Genomic DNA, 25,124 nt, shown 5'->3' with positions numbered 1-25,124 from the left:
GTTTCATATGTCAACCGAAACATAACATGTATTTGACTCACATTAAGAGTTCTTGAGATGCTGGCGTTAATTGCCATGGAAATCAAGGCAGCTTTTGAATTGTGGGGACATGTACAACAAGAACCCTTTAGTTACTAGTTGAAGTGTGTCTGTGTGACAAGAGAGGTATATCTTTTTCATGATGTATTCGAACAGAGTTATATATATTTGAAGAATGTAAACGAATATGATAAATATCTTCAGGTTAAGAAAGAAGATGACCTAAGAAGGTCGAAACGTTGTTATCTCCTTATCCATAAATATGTTAATACTCATACCAGCCGTTCTGAGATATATTTTTATTTCAAGTGGGTTTCTCGTCATCAAGAAGTACTTTGTGATGGTCTACAATATTTCGGAAAATTGGTTTCTATTAAATGTATAAGTATAGAACACGAGAATATTACTGAATAGTAATTTCATTAAGAAAAATTAGTAAAATGATGTCATAATAGTTTCAGTACTTTACAACACAGAATCAATACCACAGTTGAAATATATATTTGAAAAACGGATAATATTACTGGCAGGAAACGACACCTTGTGGTGGCTCCTCATCCTTTAATGAGTAAACATTCACATCACTATTATAAACTCTTTAGTTTGGGTTTGCTTCTTCGTTGTAGAGGTATGTGTGTATTTATTTATTATCATGACGTATTTTAGTAGTGGTTGGTTATTATTTATATTGTTAGTGTGTTTAGTTTTTACAGTTAGATAATAGTATTTCAACTACAGAATCGTACACGCTAGAGAATTACCACCTGTCTCCAATGGATATTTTTAAGTGGTAGATTTAATATCAGACAGTGAATTGCTGCTACTTATGAGTATTATAATTTATAGTACGTCGATAGGCCTAGAGCTTCCATAAGATGTAATTTTACAATAGTTTCTTGTAAGTGTAAATTATAGGTAGTACTACTAATAAAACTAAAGTTATAGTTTCAGCCTTAAGATTGAGAATTGGATATAAATTATAATGTAATAAAGTGTTTGTTTTATATAGCAAAGCATTGGCTCAAAATTTAAGTTCATATATTCTAGTCATAGCAAGTTTGTTATATTACTTCGAACTGTAGAAGTAGAGCAGTTTTGTAAACTCTGCCACAGTTGTTTAAATTAGCATAGTGTATGCTATTCAAAGTACACCTTGCATACCTACCATTAGGAAAAGTACAACTTCAAGCATGTCTTTTAAGGAAATCATAGCTTCTTTGCTACACTCCTATAAAATGCTGGTTTCATTATTGCCAATGACAAGTCCTATTACTAGTGTTAGAAAAATAAAACTTGTACATGGATCCTACTCTGATTTTTTAAGCTTTTTTCCACTTGGAAAATAATAAATCAGAGGCATTAATCACATTGACCCGTAGATTTCCTTGTAAATTTCATTATCTTTGTTTCTCTTTTAAACATTCTTATACTTTATTAAATAAAGAGACCAAATTCATATGCAGTATTCCAGTAGTGACATAACTAAATAATTGTATGGAAGTAATTACATCTTTTGAATAGTAATCAGTATGCCTATAAATATATTGTAAACTTACCATTAGTTTTCCACTCAGCAGATAGTCCGATGTGCCCTTGCTACAAGAAATATGTGCATGCACACACACACAGACACCATTAGCTTTCCCCACAAAAACAGAGCATTGCTCTGATGGTTTGAGTGATCTAACCACCATTATACCAATGTCCTTTTCTTAAGTCACAAATAGTAAATATGTTATCCAAATTATAACAGCTAAAATGAAAGTAACATGCTAAAAAGAAACCAAATAAATATTAAGTTTAACTTGATATTATTCTATAACTTTTATGTAGCACTTTATTATGTTTTGATGAATATATTTTAGTTTTCCTTTATAATATCGTGATTCGATTAGAAGGACACACAGTAGACCACATTCTTTAACTACACAGTGTTGTTCATATTCAGACCTAGAAAAAAAAAATGAATATTTATCCATACGTCCATCATTATCAATGGACATAGACAATATTTGATAGGTCAGTGGAGATTCATATTTTACATTTACCTGATAAGTTTAATGAAAATCCAATAATTCTACAGTGAGCAAAATATACTGTGAAAAATTCAGGCCCTATGTTAACAAATAGGGATTTTTTTTAATTTTCTTGACCCTTGTTAATGACCAAATACTAATCACTTCTAAGTTGGGTCATAGATCAAATTTATTCTGACTTTTGTTGAAATCCATTCAGCCATTTTTGTAAAATCTTGCTAATGACCACATGGGTGAAAAAATAATCTGTTTACATTAGTTGTGAAGTTAATAAATGATTTTATAACGTTTTTATTACACTAGAATTTTTCCAACTACAGAGAGAAGATTAAGTAACCTATAATTTTCTAGCTTGATATTTTTACTGCCCATTTAAAATTTGTGTTTCCTTACATATTATTAAACTTTTTTGTCTCTAGCAAGGCACTGTCTACATGTTTTTATTAACTACTCTCATTATATTAAGTTGTATGTTTATCCAGAATGAGTTTGATGTGGATAATGTATTTTAACAAAGTAAAATAATATATTATGGAATATTATCTTTATCTAAATAGTAATAAAATATACTTTATAAAAAAGGGACGGCTGAAAAGTTGGGTGTTATTTTAATGAATGATAATGACAATAATATACAATCTACCTTGTGTTACTTTAATGAATCATAATGACAATAATATACAATCTACCCTGTTATCTTAATGAATGATAATGACAATAATATACAATCTACCTTGTGTTACGTTAATGAATGATAATGACAATAATATACAATCTACCTCGTGCTACCTTAATGAATGATAATGACAATAATATACAATCTACCTTGTGTTACCTTAATGAATGATAATGACAATAATATGCAATCTACCTTGTGCTACCTTAATGAATGATAATGACAACAATATACAATCTACCGTGTGTTACCTTAATGATAATGACAATAATATACAATCAACCTTGTGTTACCTGAATGAATGATAATGACAATAATATACAATCTACCTTGTGTTACCTTAATGAATGATAATGACAATAATATACAATCTACCTTTTGTTACCTGAATGAATGATAATGACAATAATATACAATCTACCTTGTGTTACCTGAATCAATGATAATGACAATAATATACAATCTACCTTTTGTTACCTGAATGAATGATAATGACAATAATATACAATCTACCTTGTGTTACCTGAATCAATGATAATGACAATAATATACAATCTATCTTTTGTTACCTGAATGAATGATAATGACAATAATGTACAATCTACCTTGTGTTACCTTAATGAATGATAATGACAATAATATACAATCTACTTTGTGTTACCTGAATCAATGATAATGACAATAATATACAATCTACCTTGTGCTACCTTATATTATATAATTATATAATATTATAATTATATTATACCTTGTATACCTTAATTAATGAATTATAATGACAATAATATACAATCTACCTTCTGCTACCTTAATGAATGATAATGACAATAATATACAATCTACCCTGTTACCTTAATGAATGATAATGACAATAATATACAATCTACCTTGTGTTACCTTAATGAATGATAATAACAATAATATACAATCTACCTTGTGTTACCTGAATGAATGATAATAACAATAATATACAATCTACCTTGTGTTACCTGAATGAATGATAATGACAATAATATACAATCTACCTCGTGCTACCTTAATGAATGACAATGACAATAATATACAATCTACCTTGTGTTACCTGAATGAATGATAATGACAATAATATACAATCTACCTTGTGTTACCTGAATGAATGATAATGACAATAATATACAATCTACCTTGTGTTACCTTAATGAATGATAATGAGAATAATATACAATCTACCTTGTGTTACCTTAATGAATGATAATGACAATAATATACAATCTACCTTGTGTTACCTTAATGAATGATAATGACAATAATATACAATATACCCTGTTATTTTAATGAATGATAATGACAATAATATACAATCTACCTTGTGCTACCTTAATGAATGGTAATGACAATAATATACAATATATCTTGTGTTATTTTAATGAATGATAATGACAACAATATACAATCTATTTGATGCTACTTTAATGAATGATAATGACAATAATATACAATCTACCTTGTGTTATTTTAATGAATGATAATGACAATAATATACAATCTACCTTGTTACCTTAATGAATGATAATGACAATAATATACAATCTATCTTGTTATGTTAATGAATGATAATGACAACAATATACAATCTACTTTGTGCTACCTTAATGAATGATAATGACAATAATATACAATCTACTGTATGTCAGGTTAATGAATGATAATGACAATAATATACAGTGTAGTTTTACATTACCTTAAGTATTTTGAATGTTATATCAGTTTTATAAAGTAATGTAAATAAAGAGTTCATATTATACTTTTTTAAGTACATTTCTGAGACAACTTTGTAAAGCTAGAGGCTGTGAGACCCAGGTGTTAGTTACAAACAACAACAGAAATGTTGATATAAGTAGAGTAACTGTTCAGTTAAGTCATGAAAATAATACAGTATCTGTTCATTTAAGTCATGAAAATAATCTTGTTCGTCCTAGTGCAATTCAAAAGATAAATAGCAACAAAAGATGTATTTGTTTATCTGATATAAAAATGTAGTTTTTGGAAAATAGCTGTATGAATTTGTTATTTTATTTTTTAAATAAATAAGAAGCAGATCAGGGATTAAGTTTTTAAAAATTAGTACAATGTAGTATAACCGTTATAGTTCTGGCTGTCAGACGTTTATTGTGGTCAAGGCTGTCTGCAGTAACTTTTGCAGTGGTTTTCCTATTGTCCAGCTATTACAAATTGTATGCCTGTAGAAATATTTGTACAGTTGTAAATTTACTTATATAAGTTGTTACAATGGATAAGTTTTGTAAAGAAACATATCCGAGATGATATTTCATTCTGAGGTTGATAAATAAATATATTTAGTATTCTTCATGTGAGATCCTGCATGGCCAAGCATGTTAAGGCATTCGACTTGAGGGTCGTGGGTTCGAATCCCAGTCGCACCAAACATGATCGCCCTCCCAGCCATGGGTGCAGTATAATGTGACAGTCAATCTCACTATTCATTGGTAAAAGAGTAGCTCAAGAGTTGGCGGTGGGTGGTGATGACTAGCTGCCTTCCCTCTAATTTTACACTGCTAAATTAGGAACGGCTAGTGCAGCTAGCCCTCAAGTAGCTTTGCACTAAATTCAAGAAAACAATCATATGTTGGAATATATGAGGTGCAATAAGGTATTAATACTCAGTGGTGTTGAGAAAACCCACTTGTAAAGAAATATATATGTAAAAACGGCTCATTTTACATAAATTTACGTAAAATTTTCTACGTAAAAAATTTTCTCAACACAAACAAGCCGTTTTTACATATAAGGTATTAATACCTGATGAAGTTAACATATTAGTTGTAAATAATCCTTAGGGAAAGCTCTGGACCTTTTTCCTTGACAGGAGTTTTCTAACATAGACGTATATGTTTAAAGTAATATTGAAAGAAATGTCTCTAGTTTTGTGGTATGCTTCTATCGTCTACCTGAGTCCCAAGTTACATAGTTGAAATAACATAACCATGAAGTAATAATAGTATATAAATATGAGCAACTTGATACAAAGATAGAGAAATGTTTTCCAAGGATTGTATGCCATATTGAGAATACAGATTACAGGAATGTTGAGTTTTTGAAGAAATTTTTAGAAAAATCTACTTATCCAGTTCATTTATACAACACACACACTTAGCACTTTGTAATTTTTTATTATGTAACACAAATGTTCCTAAAGATAGAAGTCTGACATTACTGTAGACAAAAAAAGTGTAATAATATTGTTCTATTTACTTAAATACACCAACTATGGTGTGGTGTTCAGTTGTAGAGGTATGCATATTTGCATATGTAGTTTGTGGTTTGAGATATTCAGGTATACAGTTTAAACTTATACATAATCTTGGTAAAAGGCTAAAGCCTAAATCAGACTGTGATGTCATAACTCCACAGTTAGTTGAACTGAGTTTTCTACCGTGTATGCTGTGTGTATTGTTCATCCATGAGGAAGATGTAATGTATTGTAAGCATATGGCATCCACTTGTGATAAGCTTCAACATACAAATAAATTAGTGGATAGATATAAAGAAAACACTATGGAGCATAGCAGTTGCTTATGTAGCTCTGCACAGGTGTCAGTTGGAAATGCGCTTAAAAATCATAATATATATGTCATTTGTCTAGCGTACATGAATTGTGTCGTATGTTGTGGATAATGTGGTAATTTTTTGTTGAGACCAGTGTTGTTGTTTTCATGCCATATGAATGTGGGAGTCGTCACAGCATGAAAATCACAATCTTTCTTGAAGATTATGATCATATTTGAATATTTCAGTTTTAAGTAAGTTTCATCTACATTCAGTTTATTGTTTAAAAGTTCTTGAATGGACTTGTGTTAGGCTTAGTAACCTTCTTGAAACTCTTGTGTTCTCTATTAAGTAATAAGCACCAGTTTAAAACTCCTCTTTCAAAAATACTAATTCTAATATAAACATAACTTCTTCTCACATTTTGTTTTCCTAATTCAGTGCTATCTTCTATGTGCAAACCTTTTTTCTCACCACTACTCTTGATAGTGGTATATTGTTACAAGCAAATGATAAGGTGAAACCTTCAACCAATAACAGTGCAGTAGTTTGGCTGGTTCTCTATATAATGATTGTTTAATCATCACTTCTTGATTTGGCACTCATGTGTAAAGACAGGTCTTCTTCCTCTCTTGAGATTTCTTAACATTCAGTTGAAGTATCTAAAAAATCAACTGTTGTGGAAATTCTTTTGGTTTTTAATTGGAAACAATTCAGCCTCTGTAGAGTTTGTAATGCTTATTTTCCACAACATGAATTATGTAGATACTCATTTCCATGCTGTCTAGTGTTGAACATCTGACCTTTTTTACCCTGTAGACAGACTACCATAATGGTGCTTGTGTGTCAGGAGACATGATGGTTATTGTGTTGTCATTGGTGAGGTCTGGCATATGACCTTGACCTTTTTTAGGCCTTGATACATCTTTCCTATTTTTATTCCCATCTTTGATGAAGTGGATTCTAGTCGGTCTTTTTCTGCTGCTTAAAGTTGCAAAACATTTTTTCCTGTGCAGAAGTAGATCTACCTAGATATTGTTTTCTTTCATGGCTTTTCTTATCACTCATGCTATTTTTTTACACTCTCTCCTATTTCTTATTGTTCTTTATACTCCTATCTTCATTCACCCCTTTTTCAAAATATTTTGTTTTTCTCCTTCCTTTAATATTTTAGTTGATGCTGAACACTTGTGTATCTCAGTTTCATCCTGGTACTAGTATACCTTGCCATCCTTATCTGGTTGCTCATACATCTTGGTTTACAATTAAGTTGAAGCCCTTTTCTTGGATCCCTTGGTGTGGATTCCTGTATGTAGTGAAAGGACCTCACAGAGAAGGTTCTGTTCTTTCAGTTTATCTCCTCTGGGATCTAAATATCCACCCACGTGTTTGCCGTGCGTGGTGACCCGTGAAGGGGATGAGAGGATCCTGATGGTTGAGGGGTCCAACCCTAGCACACCACTTTGGCCTTGAATTCCTGTAGACGGGCAGCCTTGGGGTGGCCCCCTTTGGTAAATCGGCTGGTCCATTTGCATTTGGGCTAGGGTCAACCATGCACCAGTGTTGGAAGTTCTCAACAGGTGTTGTGGACATTGTGTTTAATGCTGGTGTCCGAGCATAGTGCCCACAAAACCATGGCATTGCTGCAGTGTCCTTGCTTGACATTGTAGTGCGTTCCCTCATAGGGCTCTATGGTGGGTGGGGTCAGTGGGCACCAAAATTTACTTTTTTCTTATGGATCCTTCAAATAAAAATTTAAAATAGTGCAAAAACAGTCTGTAGGTAAATGACCACATCTTGAAGTTTCTGAACAGCAATCCTCAACATCGGTACCACCTGTTGTAACTCATTTTCTCATCCTACATTCTCTTTCAGAGAAACCTTTAGAGCAAATGCCCCCCTTTTTTATTCAGATTGGACTGGAGGGACTTGCTGGCTCTCCAAAGTCAGTAAAGAAGCTTTGATCTGGTGACATATTGGTGGAAACATCCACATCTCAACAAAGTGAACTCCTCTTGAATTCAAAGGCAATTGGGGATGTACCTATTGAGGTTATTTTGAATGCATCATGAGGAATGATTGTTGAGAGGGATATGAAGAACATCCCCGAGTCAGAGATTCTCATTGGTTTCTACACTCAAGGAGTTTCTGCAGTGAGGCATATCTCCACTCGCAAAGATGGAGTTACATTGCTGACCAATATCCTCATTCTGACATTTACATCACCACATGCACCTGCAATCTTAATTGCAGGGTACGGCTGTACATTCCAAACCCTCTCCGATGTTTCCAATGTCAAAGGTTTGGTCACTCAAAGACATCATGTCATGGTTCCCTGACATGTGCTTGTTGTGGTGGCAAAGACCATGATGTCTGTGAGTGTGAAATGGACCCTTATTATGTCAATTACAATGGCTCTCACCTGCCACCAATCTTACTTTCGTTTTTGCCCTAAATGGTTGGAAGAAAAAGAGGTGCAGTGTTTTAAAATGATTCATAACATTACTTATCCTGAGGCTCGAAAATTGCTGTCCACTGCTTCATCTCGAACGTATGCTGCTGCACTTCGTTTCACAACTAGAGTGGGAGTGCAGACAGATCTCTGTGCCTCCAAGAAAATTGTTCTAAAAAAAATGAAAAGCCTTTTGACCTCTGTGGTTAAAAAAGTTGATGAATCAACTTCTACACCCATTTCTGTCCCTTACATACATTCCAACAAACCCCAAGATCCACATCCTTTGGTTCCAGGTATAGGCATTTCATTAGATACATATTCTTCTCCCACCCCAAGATGTAAAACACTCATTTGTTTGAGTCCTCAATCACTGGAATCCCTTTCCAACAACAAAGACCTGCCCAATCGACCCAGGGCAAGATCCATGGAGGTTGATAGATCTCACTCGAATAAGGACGGTAAAGAAAAAAGACATGGTCATAAACAGAAGGGTTCTCCACCCAGTTTGCCTACACATCATTAAAAATGGCCACCTTGATACAATGGAACTGTCAAAGTTTACGTTCTAATCTGGATGACATCAAAACAGTGATTGCTTCCTACTATCCTCTATGTCTTTCCTTACAGGAAACATTTCTGAAACTTTCTGATACAGTCACCTTTCAGCAGTTTTCTTTGTACAGAAATGACAGGCTGTGTGATGGACAAGTGCATGGAGGGGTGGCATTGTTGGTTGATCAGCATGTGCCTACCCTATCTTCGTCACTCAACACACCCTTGGAGGCCATAGCCATCTGTGTTTCCTTGGGCCATACCATCACTGTTTGTTCTCTCTACCTGTCACTTGGAGAGACATATGATCAATCAGACCTTGATGCTTTCATTGAACAGCTTCCATCTCCCTTTTTAATCCTGGAAGACTTTAATGGACATCATCTCCTCTGGGGAAGTGCTGTTATTGATAGGAGGGATTGCTCTGTAGAGTACATGCTCTCTGATCACAACCTTTCTCTTTTCAACACTGGTTCTTCTACTTATTTTCATGCACCTAGTCAGTCCTTTACTGTTGTTGGTCTCTCAGTTTGCTCCCCTTCATTATTCTCCCATTTTTCATGGATGGTTGACAATAATTCACAAGGTAGTGAAAATTTTCATAAAATTTTGAGAGAGACTGGCCGTGATCAATGCTACCCAACCCGCTTGCCCTGGTGGAAGCTGGATTAGGCAGACTGGCCCACTTTCATTGCTCTCACAGAACTTGATCCTGCCATCATCTGTCAGCTATCAATAGACAACTGTGTGGCAGCAGTAACTGACTTTATTATGCAAGCAGCTGCCCAATGTATTCTTAAAACTTGACACATTTTCCACTATTTCCTCATCCATGGTGGAATCCTGCCTGCCACATGGCACAGAAGGTTCAAAAACAGGCCTGGGATACTTTCGGTAAATATCCCACACTTTCAAACTGCATCGCTTTCCAGCGGGCTCATGCACATGCTCGGTGGGTAAGATGTCAAAGCCAGAAGGAATCTTGGATTAAGTTCATAAATCTTCTACCACCAGTTCCAAAGTCATATGGGAAAAGATTTGAAAGGTCAGTGGGCACTACAATTCTGTCTTCCTCTTGATCTTACTCTCTGATGGCCAGGAAATAACTGATACCTGGAGCATTGCTGATACTGCAGGTTAAAGATTTTGCCAGGTATCTAGCACTTCTGCTTCTTCCTCCGCCTTCTTAGCCATCAAGACTCAGGCAAAGCAAACACCTCTGTCCTTTCAAGCTTAATGTCTTTATGACTATAATCGTCTCTTTACACTGGTGGAACATAAACTAGTTCATCAGTCTGGAAATATATCATTTGGACTCGATGATGTACACTATGAAATGTTGCACCATCTATCTTTAGCTTCTCTTACTATTCTTCTGATGGTTTTTAACCAAATCTGACAGGAGAATGTTTTCCTGATGCCTGGCACCAGACTATTGTCCTACCTTTCTCTAGGCCTTGGAATGATCCCAAGATTCATCCAAACTACTGTCCAATTGCTTTGATGAGCTGTCTCTCTAAGACCTTAGAGAGAATGGTTAATGCTCATCTCATTTGGTTCCTCGAATCAAACAACCTCCTCTTGCTCACCCAGTGTGGGTTCCGACGACAAAGCTCTACCATGGATCACCTGATTCAACTTGAAATGTCAATCAGAGAAGCCTTTCTCAAATGACAACATCTTGTATCAGTACTCCTTGACAATGAGAAGGCTTATGACACAACATGGAGGTATGGCATTTTGCAAGACCTCCATATATATGGGTTATTTGGCCATTTGCCCATTTTTATTAAAAATTTTTTAATGGACAGAAGATTCCAAGTTCTTGTGGGTTCAACACTTTCTCGTTCTTTCTATAGGAACTTGGAGTCCCTCAGGGCTGTGTTTTGAAGGTCACACTTTTCAGTATAAAAATTAAGCCATCACTGAACAGGCTCTATGTCGACGACTTTCACATTTCATGTCAGTTTGAACATGTATATTGAGTGGCAGCTACAAACTGCCCTCAATCATTTACTGAAGTGGACTACAGCAAATGGCTTTAATTTCTCTCTCTCTAAAGCCGTTTGCATGCACTTTTGCTGCCAACGGGGTATTCACCCTGATCCTGATTGGTGAAGTTGTGCTGCCTGTGGTCCCTGAGACAAAGTTCTTGGGGCTTATCTTTGACCATAAACTGACCTTTATACCACACATCAAGCAGCTATGGGTCAAATGTACAAGAGCACTGAACATCCTCTGTGTCCTCTCTACTACCACTTGGGGAGTGGATCGATGTTCTGTGTTAAAGATATATCGTACTCTTATTCTGTCAAAACTCAACTATTGATCACTGTTCTATGGCTCTGCCAGACTCTCGGCCTTAAAGATGCTGGACCCCATTCATTATCAAGGATTTCGGCTCTGCACTGGGGCTTTCCACGCCTCCTCAGTTTAGAGCTTACACATAGAGTCTCATGAACCTTTTTTGCACCTTTGCCGTTGCAACTGTCCTTACTATATGCTTCAAAACTTCAATCCTTATCAAAGCATCCCACCTGGGGTTGTGTTTTCCTTCCTCAGTGGGCCATATTTTTTGAGAACAGATGATCTGCTTTTGCTCCTTTTGGCCTTCATACCCACATGCAGTTGGATGAATTGGGTCTGTCCTTGGATAACATTGCAGTATCGACTGGTCAGCCCATCTCACCATGGCTTATTACAATCCCCAAATGTGACCTTTCTTTCAGTCATCTGAGAAAAGCAGATACTCCTGATTGGAAGTACCATCTTTTATTTACTGAAAATCTTTTGAGGAATCTTTCTTTTCCTGTTTATATGGATGGTACAGAATTGGATGACTGTGTGGGCTGTGCCATGGTTTGTTGTGGTTTGGTGGTCGCACACAGAATCGTCTCTACAGTTTCTGTGTTCATTGCTGAACTGTATGCCATTTTTCTTGCCCTGGATCACATAGAAGCTAAGCAGTACTGAAACTGCACTATTTATACTGACTCACTTTGTTTTCTACTGGCCTTGGAATCACTTCGCTTTGGTTCACACCTTGTTCTCGCTGATATTCAAACCTAACTGGCCCATTTCTCTTTAACATCTACTTCTATCCAGTTTTTCTGGATAGTGGGCCATGTTGATATTTGCAGGAATGAGCTTGCAGACATGGCAGCTAAATCTTTCTGTTCTGGCACTATCACTGCTGTGACTATTCAATACATGGACTAAGGTCCTGTATTCAAGGCTCAGCTCCATGACAGCTGGCAGTCAGCTTGGAGTGAGCAATGTGAAAACAAGCTTTTCCAATTAATACTCTATACTGAACTTTGGCTGTCTTGCTTCCATAAGGATCGGAAGGAGGAAGTTGTTCTAACTAGACTTCGCGTTGATCACAGTTTTTTAACTCATCATTTTCTTTTATCTGGAACTGATGGACCAATGTGCAGTCTGTGTAACACTTAAATCACAATGTGTCACATTTTACTTTCTTGCCATCGTTACGACTCTCAACGATGGAACCATTTTAAACATGTTCTGTCCCAAGGTTTGTCCATAATGTTAGACAGTGTTATTGGAGATGGTGACACTGTCCACCTTGGTAAAGCTTTTAGTTTTTTAATTTATACATTAAATCATTTTAATATGGTTCCCTTTTAAGAATCACAGTTTCTCTATTTCAATTTGAAATTAGAAAATGGCTATAACATATAATAACTCGACATCAGGACTGGAAAGGCCAACTTCAGGTGACTACGCAGCTGTTTGAACTACCCGTTAGTCATCTTGGCAAGTTTTTATTAAAATTTTACTACACATCTTTTCAGACTTTTATTACTTTTTGAAAATGGCCATAATGTTAGATAACTATGAACCAGGACTGGAAAGGCCAACTTCAGGTGACTGACAGTGGTTTTTGTACTTACCTGTTAGTCTTCCTGGCAGATTATGATAGTTGCCATTGTACTACAGAAAGTCCTTTACAACTTCTCTTAGTGTAGTTTTTTTTAAACTCTGTTTTGTTTTACTTTAATTTCCTTTCATGAATTTACTACATTTACTTTAATTTTACCTTTTTACCAGATATTTGGTGCAGATTGTTCTATTGCTTTTTCTTAAGCATACTTTTCTTGCCTTCTTCTGACTTCCCTCTTATATTAATTATATTTTCACTCCATGTATCTCAATTTGGAAGCAATTCGCCATTTTCCTGTGAGGTTTTCTACCTTTTTCAACATCAATGTTGCATTCTTCTTCCTCAGACTTTTTCCTTCTCACTTGGTTACTTTGTTGTTGGGATTTGTTTAGGAGGAATGCCCTCCTTGCCAAGTGCATTTACCTCCCTCTTATTTTGAAGACCTTTGCCTGGCTTCTTTTCTCTGCCAGTGGGTTTTGGTGAGGTACCTAATTACTTGTATGTATGGGCTGGGGTCATGCAACATTTACCATTGACTGCCCTTGTATCCCATCTTTTCCATTCCAATTTACCTATTTTCCTTCTATTTCTCCATTATTTATAAGTTTCAGTCCTGAAAGCCTTATTGTTAACTGTCTTAATTTTGCTTTACTAATGGATCTATGGATTCCTTTTGAGGTCAACATCAGAATCTACATGCTTTTTTTTGCTCTTCATTTTCCCTTTCTTTTCCTTTGTCTTCTGTTCCCATTCTTTTTTCTTCCTCCAGAGGGTCCTTTCCCCCATCACTGTTTTTCCAAAGTAGTGTCAGACCTTTTGGTCATAGCTGCTATCAGAATAGTTTCTAATTCTTCTTTTGTATTTTATTTCTGTCTCTGTTATTCCCCAGTACATTGAAGATTGGCATCTGGCCATTATTCTGTTTCATTTTTATCAATTTTTTCTTCCTCTATGGAATCCTTCATTCACCTGCACTTTTTTTCCTGTTATTCTCACTGAATGGATATGACATCTTGTTCATTTAACATATTTTTCCATGATTCGAGAAACGTTTTAGCATTTTCAAGTGTCCTTCCATCAAATTAATCCCCAAACTCACTCATTGGCTACTTTGTTGTCCGTTGGAGAGGATTGTTAGGCCTTACACCTTTCTCACATGACATTTCCATCATCTGACCTTTTTTTTCCATCAGGATATTGATTACTTTCAGTTCTTATTCTTCATGTACTATACTATTTCTGATTGGGTAAGTCTTTCCTTCTTACATAGCCCCCTAGACTCTTACAGAGATTTTCTGGTCCAAGGTAAGATGACATATTTCACAAGACCACTTGAGGTATTCTTGTGGTACTTATTTTCTTAAATCCTTACTCAGTTGCAGAGTAGATATTACTTTTCCATTCTACCACACTAAGCTTGAGATGAAAATATTAGGGACCCTCATCTTACCGTGACCCAGAAACTTAGTCCTCAGTGCTGCCTTGTTTTGGACTGGAGTTTACCCACCATGTATTATCTGATGTAGTATAGTCAAACTACACATATATAGCACTTCCATAAGCATGATTCAGGTTTTGGATGGTACTTTTATATTCAACCATTCTTGTGACTCTTCCTATTTGAACCAAGAGTGTACCCTGGTACAGACAAAGTGCAATCTTCCATTCATTTGCCCCTATAGTTTTTCGAGGTTATGGGTATTGCATTCCATGATTTATTTTTGAGCTCTTTGAAGGGGCTTATCTAGGTAAAATTTTGCACAAGTTCCTGCATCAGTTAAATGTTGGATTGTAGCTAAATGTGAGTGGAGGTTATGTGTAACATTGAATATGAACATTTTCCAACATTGAACTTGTATACCTTTCTCCCCTTTTATGGTGCACTTTACTTTCTTATCTAATATTAAAGTGATTATTGAACAAACGGTATAGTAGCAAGCACTGTTGTACTTAATTGGGGGTGGGTTGTCAAATGCTCATTTGCAAACAACATTACATGAAAACATGTGAGATTAGGTGGGAACCCCAAGACTAGTGGCGAATGAAAAAAGTTTGCATATAGAGGGCAGTACTGAATCAGGAAAGTTAGATGTGAAAAAAAAGTTGTGCATTTATCAGAAATACATTTTAATTATTTAAAGATGTTAACTTGTGTAGAAGTGAACACAATACCTTGTTCTCTTATGTGTATTTTTCTTTAAGTTGTTTAAATACTAACTAGAAAAAAAAAAATATCGGGTTAACCTCTGACATCATCTACACTATATCCATAGACAATATCAGGTTAACCTCTGACATCATGTACACTATATCCATATACAATAAAATCTTCCCAGCATTTTGTTGCACACAGAAATCAAGGTGAATTTGGGACATTTTGTTTTTGGTATACCTACAGTTATGTTACTTACTAATGAAGTATTTACCAAAGTGTATTGACATAGATATTTAACATTTAATTTAATAAATTTATTATTGCTATGAAGAAGCTGTTTTATTGAAAACTTAGCAAATATTTTAAATAAATTTTATTTTCATTTTGTAGGTCTAAGTGTACTGATATCATTCAATAGTAGAACTCTTTTGTCATTTTATGTTATTTCTGATTCTTTTGTAAAGCTGCAGGTAAGCTTTATTAACATATTGTTTGTTGTCATTATTCAATCTAAGTAAATAGTCTTTCACTAGCCAGCAATGAACTGATTTTCTTGTGTTATATTCTGGGTAGAACCTTGTCTGATTACTCCAAGTCCATACTCTTTCCATTATCTGTATAGTAAATTGCATCATCAAAGATGTCAATAGATTAGTAAGACAAGATATCTCTTTGGTAAGTTAATTTGGCTTCATTTTTATTTAACAAGATAACTATGTAAGCTTTCTTCTATCAGAATATATTTTTCTGATTTCAGTAAATCCAATTGGCTTAAATTTTGTGATGTATCTCACTAGATTACTTTGAAAAGACTTTTTCTTCTTATACAAGTAAGACCAGTTGGACTTTAATATCCAATATATGTTTTATTACCTCCTTCCCCTATTTTAAAAATAGAAGTAATGTTAGCACACTGTCTAGTCTGTAGGAGATTGTTCTACGTTAATGACGTAACAAAATTGAGAGAAGGCTTTTATAGATGACCTTTGACCTTGTGATACCCCTGAGTATACATTTTCTGGATCAGGTGCTCTATTGTTAATCTTTCACTCTTTAGTTATTACTAGAGGACTAACATCTATATTATTCATGTCAGTGTCAATATTTTGCACAACACAGGTCAGTAATATTGCTAAAATTTGTCTTGTAAAAATAAGAGAAAAAATAAAAAGCTTAACCATGGTATAAGCTTCCATAAAAATCTTAGCATAAACATCTTTTAAGGACCTACTTTTCATTTTAACTTCTTACTAACGTTAAACATAGTTTAACATAATGTTGTTTTAACATTATTAGCCACTGTTTCTTATAAGGCTTCATAAATTACTGTATGAGGTTTACTACAATGATCCATAGATTTAAAGGGATGATGTGTAGTAGAGCTGTCATGATTACAGAAATGTGTAACTAAATCTTAATCAATTTAATCACTTTCCAAGATGAACTTGCTTGTTTGGGGTATAATATATTTATTCACAGTTATGTATTTTGTAAATAATTTTGATCTATTTCATGGATTACAAAAATTTTTCTATCAACATGGTCAACATATTCTATTATTATCTGGAGTACCTATCCACTTGATAGAAATTATAAGTTCATGATTAATGAAAGGTTATCATAGAACATGAACAACAGTTTGTCTTGTATGTTGTCTTGACTTTTCATAAATCTGCACCCAGAACTAGTTGAACTTCATTTGTTCCACATCTTCCTCATAATTCTAGAGACAAGAGTTTTTATCTTGTTTTCCAGGTTAAGGAGTTAGGATTCCATATTACAATCCCAGGCTAGATGATTTCTGTTTCTTAAAGTGTGAATTTTCTCTTTAATTTTAAGTTCAGTTTGTTACATTGTGAACTTCTTCAGGTTAGAAGGAAAGACTTATCCAATTGGATGCTGTTTGCCTTTTGTCCACAATTCTGGTGGTTTGACATGCAACATTTTGTAACATTCAGGTTGGGTTCCATTCTTATGATATTCCTATTATACAGTTTTATCATATAACAGTCCCCCATACCCTTGCCACTATACCTTGGATTTAGCCTTGCATCCACAGCCTATAATTCTAGTAATGAGACATCATTGGGGACTGAATGAATCTCTTGATAATGAAAAACATTGACTCTGGTTAGCTCTGCCACTCCTGTTTAGATTCCACTTTTATCTTGATAAAGACCATACATGTTTCAGAAGTAATGCAGACCTCCACTACAGTGCTTTATTGCATATCTGTGTTTTTATGTATATGCTTTCTTTGTGATAATGCATTCAAGTTAAAATGTACTTTAATCTAGAGTAACTCAGGATATTGTGAAAAAGCTACAGTTAAACTAACAACTAGATTTTAAAACATACCCAAAGGAAATTAAAGGTAGTTGATTGAAAATGTGATTTAGTCAAATAATACAATCCTGAAACAATGTACTTCTTTTGTGATAATAAAGTTATTAGTTCTGGTGAAAAGAGTATTTGCACTAACGAGATTTATTATGACTAGTTATATCTAGGAGTTGCGTACATGTGTGACTAGTTATATCTAGGAGTTGCGTACATGTGTGATTAGTTATATCTAGGAGTTGCGTACATGTGTGACTAGTTATATCTAGGAGTTGTGTACATGTGTGACTAGTTACATCTAGGAGTTGCGTACATGTGTGACTAGCAATATCTAGGAGTTGTGTACATGTGTGACTAGCTATATCTAGGAGTTGCGTACATGTGTGACTAGTTATATCTAGGAGTTGCGTACATGTGTGACTAGTTATATCTAGGAGTTGCGTACATGTGTGACTAGTTATATCTAGGAGTTGCCTACATGTGTGACTAGTTATATCTAGGAGTTGCATACATGTGTGACTAGCTATATCTAGGAGTTGCGTACATGTGTGACTAGTTATATGTAGGAGTTGCGTACATATGTGTGTGTTGTGTGTGTCGTCTTTCCAGTAAATACTCCTGTTTTTATTTAAAGTAATTTTAAATCCACTGAAAATTGTCTTGATTGTGAGGATTTTTCTTATACATTGTTCTATCAAATCCAGGATTTAATCTAGAAGCTAAAATTATATCTAGCTATGTGCTATGTGCAGTACACAGCTCACAATCAACCAAGTGTCTAGAATAAATTTGTTTGCTAAACTAAAGTATATAATTTTTTTAAGTGTATGAAATTTAATATAATTACCTTTTATTTTATGATAGGCTTAAACCCACTACAAGAATTTAGTTATACCTCATCGTGACTTATCAAGTTTCATTTCTTCTTCATTATGAGTAAAAATTCAGGGTCAGGAAAGAACATACTGAACTTAAAATTACCTCCTGGCTCGATTGAACCAGTAGACTTGTCTGGAGGATCTGATATGAATGAGTAAGTATGTGAAATAATGTTTATTTTTTACTGGGAAATATCTGATCTCTGTTGATATTAATTATCTCAAAATTCTTTTCAGATTTCTTATTCTCTTTATATGTATGTAGATATCTTACACATTAAAACATTTTAGGTTTGATATCTTATATCCCTGAAAAGTAAGTGGTGATGTTTATAGTTATATTTGTATTATGAGGGAGACTTTTTTTAAGTAATTGTGTTTATTTCCGAGTTGTCAAAAATATTCACTGAAATGGAATATATAGCTTCTTATTGTACATCAGAATTATTGTTGGAATTTCTTAAGCCATGCCTTTTGATTTATATGTTACATTTACAAAACAATAAACTTTAAAATTTCAAGGTATTTAGAGCAATGTTTATTAGACTTTAAAAGTAAAAAGGCTTGTTCCTTACTGTGTAAGAATTTGAGTACATTATTTTTGTCGTATGGTTAGGGGAAGTTTTTTTTTTATATAGAACTAGAGAACAGTTTTATTATAACATTTTGAAGATAAAAGTAATACTGTAGACATATTTAAAGATCAAGATACAGATAATGTAAGAAATGTTATCCAACACACCAAGAAACGGACATCATGACACACCTGAGATTCATATGTACAGATACCATATGTAAATGAAATTTTAAGAGGTAACTACAAAAGAATGTGTAACCATTTGTAACTACTATATCCAGTGCCAGTAAAGAATGTGTTACCATTTGTAACTACTATATCCAGTGCCAGTAAAGAATGTGTAACCATTTGTAACTACTATATCCAGTGCCAGTTAAGTAACCATTTGTAACTACTATATCCAGTGCCAGTAAAGAATGTGTTACCATTTGTAACTACTATATCCAGTGCCAGTAAAGAATGTGTAACCATTTGTAACTACTATATCCAGTGCCAGTTAAGTAACCATTTGTAACTACTATATCCAGTGCCAGTAAAGAATGTGTTACCATTTGTAACTACTATATCCAGTGCCAGTAAAGAATGTGTAACCATTTGTAACTACTATATCCAGTGCCAGTTAAGTAACCATTTGTAACTACTATATCCAGTGCCAGTTAAGTAACCATTTGTAACTACTATATCCAGTGCCAGTTAAGTTTTTTTGCCCATTACCAGAGCTCGTTGGGATACGAAAGTCTAGCACAGTAGTTGTGTGAGGTGCTATTTTTATTATCAAATTGCATCAACTGTTGCTGTGAACTAGATTAGTGAGTAAAGTGTAATTTTATCAACTGTAAATGAAGTATACCATGCCAAACCTGAATGGTCAGGAAGTCAGATGTCTCCACAGAGACATGTGAACTCTTGTTACAACATCTCAGCATACATTTAATCATGGTGCCTAGTAAGAAAATATCATGTGAAAATATCTGATAATTAATGTTTCAGCATGTGCTCACTGAAGATGATTTAAACTGCTCCATGTACCAATTTTTGATCACCAAATACTCCTATTACCCAATGAAATATGTACAGTTAAAGGTTATTTATTTTTTTAGGAAATTATCAATATTCCCATTTTAAACTCTTGTATTTTACCAGCCATAACAAAGGTTAACTAATTCCATAAGCCATACACCCTGTTAGAATAATAAAACTGTTTTAATTGTAGGGCAAATGTTAAAATATGGTGTATGTTTTGTGCATTTATCACTGTATGGCTCTCAGCTAATTGTGCATGTGACATTTAATATTGAATTTTACAAACTTGTTCAGTTGAAACAATGGTACATTATAAAATGTTTTAAATGTATTCACAATACTGATAGCAGTTGTATAATGATTGTTTACTTGAAAATTGTGTTTACATCAATTGAAATTTATGTTAAGTTTTACTATAAAAAAACAAGTGTTTTAGATACATGACTTGGACTTTGTTGCACAGGATGTAACAGTATTTAGGACTGCAATAAAACTAAAAAGAGTTATATTGCATTAAATTGTATAATTTGGACTTGTTAAGTTTTTAACATCTAATCACAGATTCATTGACAGTGATATTAAATATCTGTAAAACAACAAAATGTCTCTTCAGCATATGTTGCAGTTACAACTGAAAATATCATTAATAGCAAGAATACCTAAGTGATAAAATAATACATTCTAATCTTTACAAGTAGAGATGTAAGAATAATATATTTCGTTAACTAAATCAATTAGCATGTAGATTTTTAGTTTCTGTATATACTTGGCTTGTTCTAATGAGATATTAATATTGTTAATATCCTCATTAAAAGTATAGACAAGAGCATTTCACAAAAGGGTAAAACAAGATGGTTCAGTAGGACAACCTCTTGTACAGATGAAACCAATTGAAAAGACAAAAACAGGATGAACTTGGCATTGTGTGAATGATATGGAGTGTTATGTATAAGTACAATGAAAATTTGTATGCTATAATGATCAAAATTCACTTAGCACTGAATAGGGATAACAACATCAACAACAATACAGGATGACTTCACTTAGCACTGAATAGGGTTAACATCAGCAACAATACAGGATGACTTTACTTAGCACTGAATAGGGTTAACATCAGCAACAATACAGGATGACTTCACTTAGCACTGAATAGGGATAACAACATCAACAACAATACAGGATGACTTCACTTAGCACTGAATAGGGATAACAACATCAACAATACAGGATGACTTCACTTATCACTGAATAGGGATAACATCAACAACAATACAGGATGACTTCACTTAGCACTGAATAGGGATAACAACATCAGCAACAATACAGGATGACTTCACTTAGCACTGAATAGGGATAACAACATCAACAACAATACAGGATGATTTCACTTAGCACTGAATAGGGATAACAACATCAACAACAATACAGGATGACTTCACTTAGCACTGAATATGGATAACAACATCAGCAACAATACAGGATGACTTCACGTAGCACTGAGTATGGATAATAATATCAGTAACAATGAATGATGGTGTCATTTAACACTGAATAGGAATAGTAATACCAGTAATATAGTATAAGTAACAACAGTTAAATTGCTGAGTTTCAGTGCAAATGTAATGATTATTTCTAACAGTTATGCCAGGAGCCTACTGAAAATTGGTAATAACGTGGTTTAGATTCGTATCCAATCACAGTTCTCCCCATGTTGGATGTGCTACCCTATTTCCACCCATATCTTGAATACATTTTTTTACACTGGTGAAGAGTACATCTGTCACAGAAGTGGTGTGGTTTTCCACGTATGACCTTTGCCTCTGAAGACGTTCTCTTTGGGAGTGTCATTCAGTGGTCTCAAAGAATGCTTTTTTCCTTTCCTTACGTCTCTCCATTAAGCTTTTTAATGTGGAATTTTAGCATTTTCCAAAACACACTTATCCCTTCATGATGCTATAGCTATTTCTCAGTTCCAAATTTTTCACTCTTTGCCCATCTAAGCATCCAGAGTGCTTGCTCCAGTTTTTTATACTCCATTCAAATGCTTTAGGCAGATTTCCCTGCCAGCTTCAATGTGACCTCTATCTAGGTATAAGCATCCCATCTCTATAATGTAAAAAAGTTTTCTTGACAAAGGATTCAGCAAGGGTTTCTATCAACAGGGGTGTTGTAATTTTCAGCAAGTGTTTTTATCAACAGGGGTGTTGTAATTTGTTACTATTTGTGTTGTGAATTTGAAGTGATTGGCATTTCTACTGTTGCCTTTTCATTTATATTTATTCATTACTTAACCAAACAAGAAAAACTTATCAACAGGCATGAATTTCCAAGTTAATGTTTCTACAACAGAGGTCAAACAGACCTCTTCCACCTCTGCTATCTGGTGCTTGTAAACAGCAAGGGTAGGGGTCATTCTCAGTTAAAGCTGTTTGGTGTTTGATGTGTGAATTGAGCTTGTCTCTCTAGGAGGTTCTGAGTCAGCTTTTACAAATAGGATGCAAGTGTCTGTTGAGAATTTAAACTTGCTTTTTCTAGCTCCTTCTTTTACTAGATCAACCTCAACAAAGAATCATTTGATTGGCCCCCTCCAACCCCTTCTGTTGGTTACCCATTTTGTAAGGTTTTTGAGGTCTCTCCTATAGCTTTTGATTTTACTTCTTCCTTCTTAGGAGAAAGGAATACAAGTTTTCTTGGTATTTCTTCATTCTTCTGATATTGCTATTCACACTGTTAGATTTGCCACACAACTACCCATCCAGATAGCTATGCCTTGTCTCCATGTTTATTGGATCAGTGTACTTTCACTTATCACTTCTAGGAGGAGGACTCTTTAGATTCTTAATGTATGGATCCCTCTTTGGACTTGTGGATGTCTTGATTGGAACTTCTGATCACTTTAAACAGATTAAGTTTTCTCAGATTTGTTTTATTCTAACAGCTGCCCTGAGATATTTACCTTCAATCCAACTTTTAAAAAAGTCAATCCCACTCTTCTAGGATTCTATTCCCATCTACCCATGGTACTCAAGATGATAAGAGTTTGATGTTTGATTATTTATCTATCTTGACTCAACCAATTTTTAGGTCTTCCTTGCTTCACAATGGAATCTTTTCTCAACGTATTGCACAAGGATCTGCTTCTACAATTCTGGGATCTTTTTTTTTAGTCTTGCATTAGCACTTTATGTTTTTGTAGAGCTGTTCAAGCTTTTTCTAAACACCTTAAGTTTGTGCACACATCATTATATGAATAATTGGCTTCTTCCGGCACCATCCTGTTAATTGGTAGAACAGTCTCAGATTCTCTTTCAGAAACCACAAGAGCAAAACCTCCTTATCAAATTGGGAAAAATTATTTTGTTACCAATGCAATATTGTAACCATTTGGGTGTATTTTTCAATACTTACTTTAGTTGCATTCTACTAACCCGTATCAGGCTTCAAGCCATGGAAAGAGCTGTCATGCTTTTACTTCTGTCTCTGTTTTCCTGCACAGATAGTTCTTTCTCATTTGGGGATGTAGGCGTTTCTTGAGCCTCTCATTCCTTTGGGGTGAGCACCTTTGTTGGTCACTGCACAGCCAGTGGATCATGCATTCTGATCCTTTGGATCATCCTTCTTCATTACCAAAGAGCAACATCACTGATTGCAAATGGTGGTTGGGTCAAAGCAGCACTGCTGTTTGGATACTCATTACACTACTTAATCCTAAGATTTATCTGTTTGCAGGTGCATTTCTTCAGGGTTAGGAAGCTTATCTTCAAGGCCAGGAATTTCAGGATACTTGGACAGAAGACCAGTCTACCCTATATATCAGTATTTTCAAATGTCTTGCAGTATATCGTGCAATGGCTCGAGGTCTGTCTCTCTTTAAGGGAAAAATTGTCATGATATGGTCCGATAATTCCTTAATTGTGTCTTAGATTTTTCATCAAGGAAGTACACATTTTTGAGATCTTTGTTTTCATGCCTTATGTATTCTCAACTGGGCTCATTTGCATAGAAATGGTCTTTTAGCATATCATGTTCCAGGTGTGATAAATTTAACTGCAGATCACTTGTCTCAACCAAATTGGATTATTCCAATGAAATGGATGATACATCACAAGGTTCTTCAGTGGATTTGCTCTCAGCTTGGGTCTCTGGTGATTAATGCTTTTGAAATTCATTGAAATTCTCATATGCAATTGTTTTGGTCTCCAATACTTCATATTTAAGCATTGGAAGTAGATGTGTTCAGTCATAACTGGACAAATTTACATCCTTATGCCTTTCCCCTGATTTGGCTTTTTATGTTTTTCTGTTTCTAATTAAATCTCCCACAGTCCAGCCACAATCGTTTATCAACTGAAATGGAATAGTTATCATTAGTGACATAATAAAAGGAATTTAAATCTTCTTCCTCCAAAAACTATCTATCATATCCTGTTTTTTTACTTGGAAATTTAAGAAGGGCCTTGCTTCATTTATGATGGCTTTATACAAGACATCCTTATCTACTATTTTTAGGTGTTCTAAGTATCAGAAGGTTTTTGAATTCCCAGTTTTATCAGGTGTACTAAAATCCTTTTGTATTTATTGATGTAAATAACCTTTTCATTACAGAATTAGGAATTTACAATTGTTTTACATGCATTGTCTCATTATCCTTTTGAGCTCATTGTTTCTTGTTCTTTGTTGCATCTTTCTCTTAAATTATATTTTGTGTTGTTGTCAGCCAGTGGAAATGTGTTGGTTGGAGTTATTTGTAATTTATGTGCATAGAACTCTCTGTCATTCTGCATTTATTTTGCTTTATCCTGATAGGTCTATTTTTCCGAAGACTCTGGAAGGAAGAAAGATTCTTCTCACCAATCCATTTACCATTCATTTTTCACTTTTATTACTGCTCAGATCCTGATAATTTATGTTTTATCAGAGGCTCTCAAGTGTTATATGGCTTG

The 25,124-nt window shown here is 34.4% G+C and overlaps 1 protein-coding gene across 3 annotated transcripts in view; it reads left to right on the top strand.

Annotated features, from left to right (window-relative positions):
- The first annotated feature begins 528 nt into the window (after positions 1-528).
- The window catches only part of LOC143249937 (dual specificity mitogen-activated protein kinase kinase 1-like), a 77,842-nt gene continuing 53,246 nt past the window's right edge, over positions 529-25,124 (top strand). Inside the window, exons 1-3 of one of the 3 annotated variants that reach the window (XM_076500553.1) lie at positions 652-667; positions 15,937-16,038; positions 18,568-18,736. In XM_076500553.1, the coding sequence (XP_076356668.1) occupies positions 18,636-18,736 (101 nt within the window). In that variant the 5' untranslated portion in view covers positions 652-667; positions 15,937-16,038; positions 18,568-18,635. Of the gene's footprint in view, positions 668-693; positions 938-15,936; positions 16,039-18,567; positions 18,737-25,124 lie in introns of those variants that run through there. The other 2 variants (XM_076500552.1, XM_076500556.1) reach the window with 2 other exon arrangements.

Source organism: Tachypleus tridentatus, chromosome 4 (genome assembly GCF_004210375.1).
Source record: "Tachypleus tridentatus isolate NWPU-2018 chromosome 4, ASM421037v1, whole genome shotgun sequence".
Taxonomy (NCBI): domain Eukaryota; kingdom Metazoa; phylum Arthropoda; class Merostomata; order Xiphosura; family Limulidae; genus Tachypleus; species Tachypleus tridentatus.
This window is presented reverse-complemented; position numbering and strand designations above follow the sequence as displayed.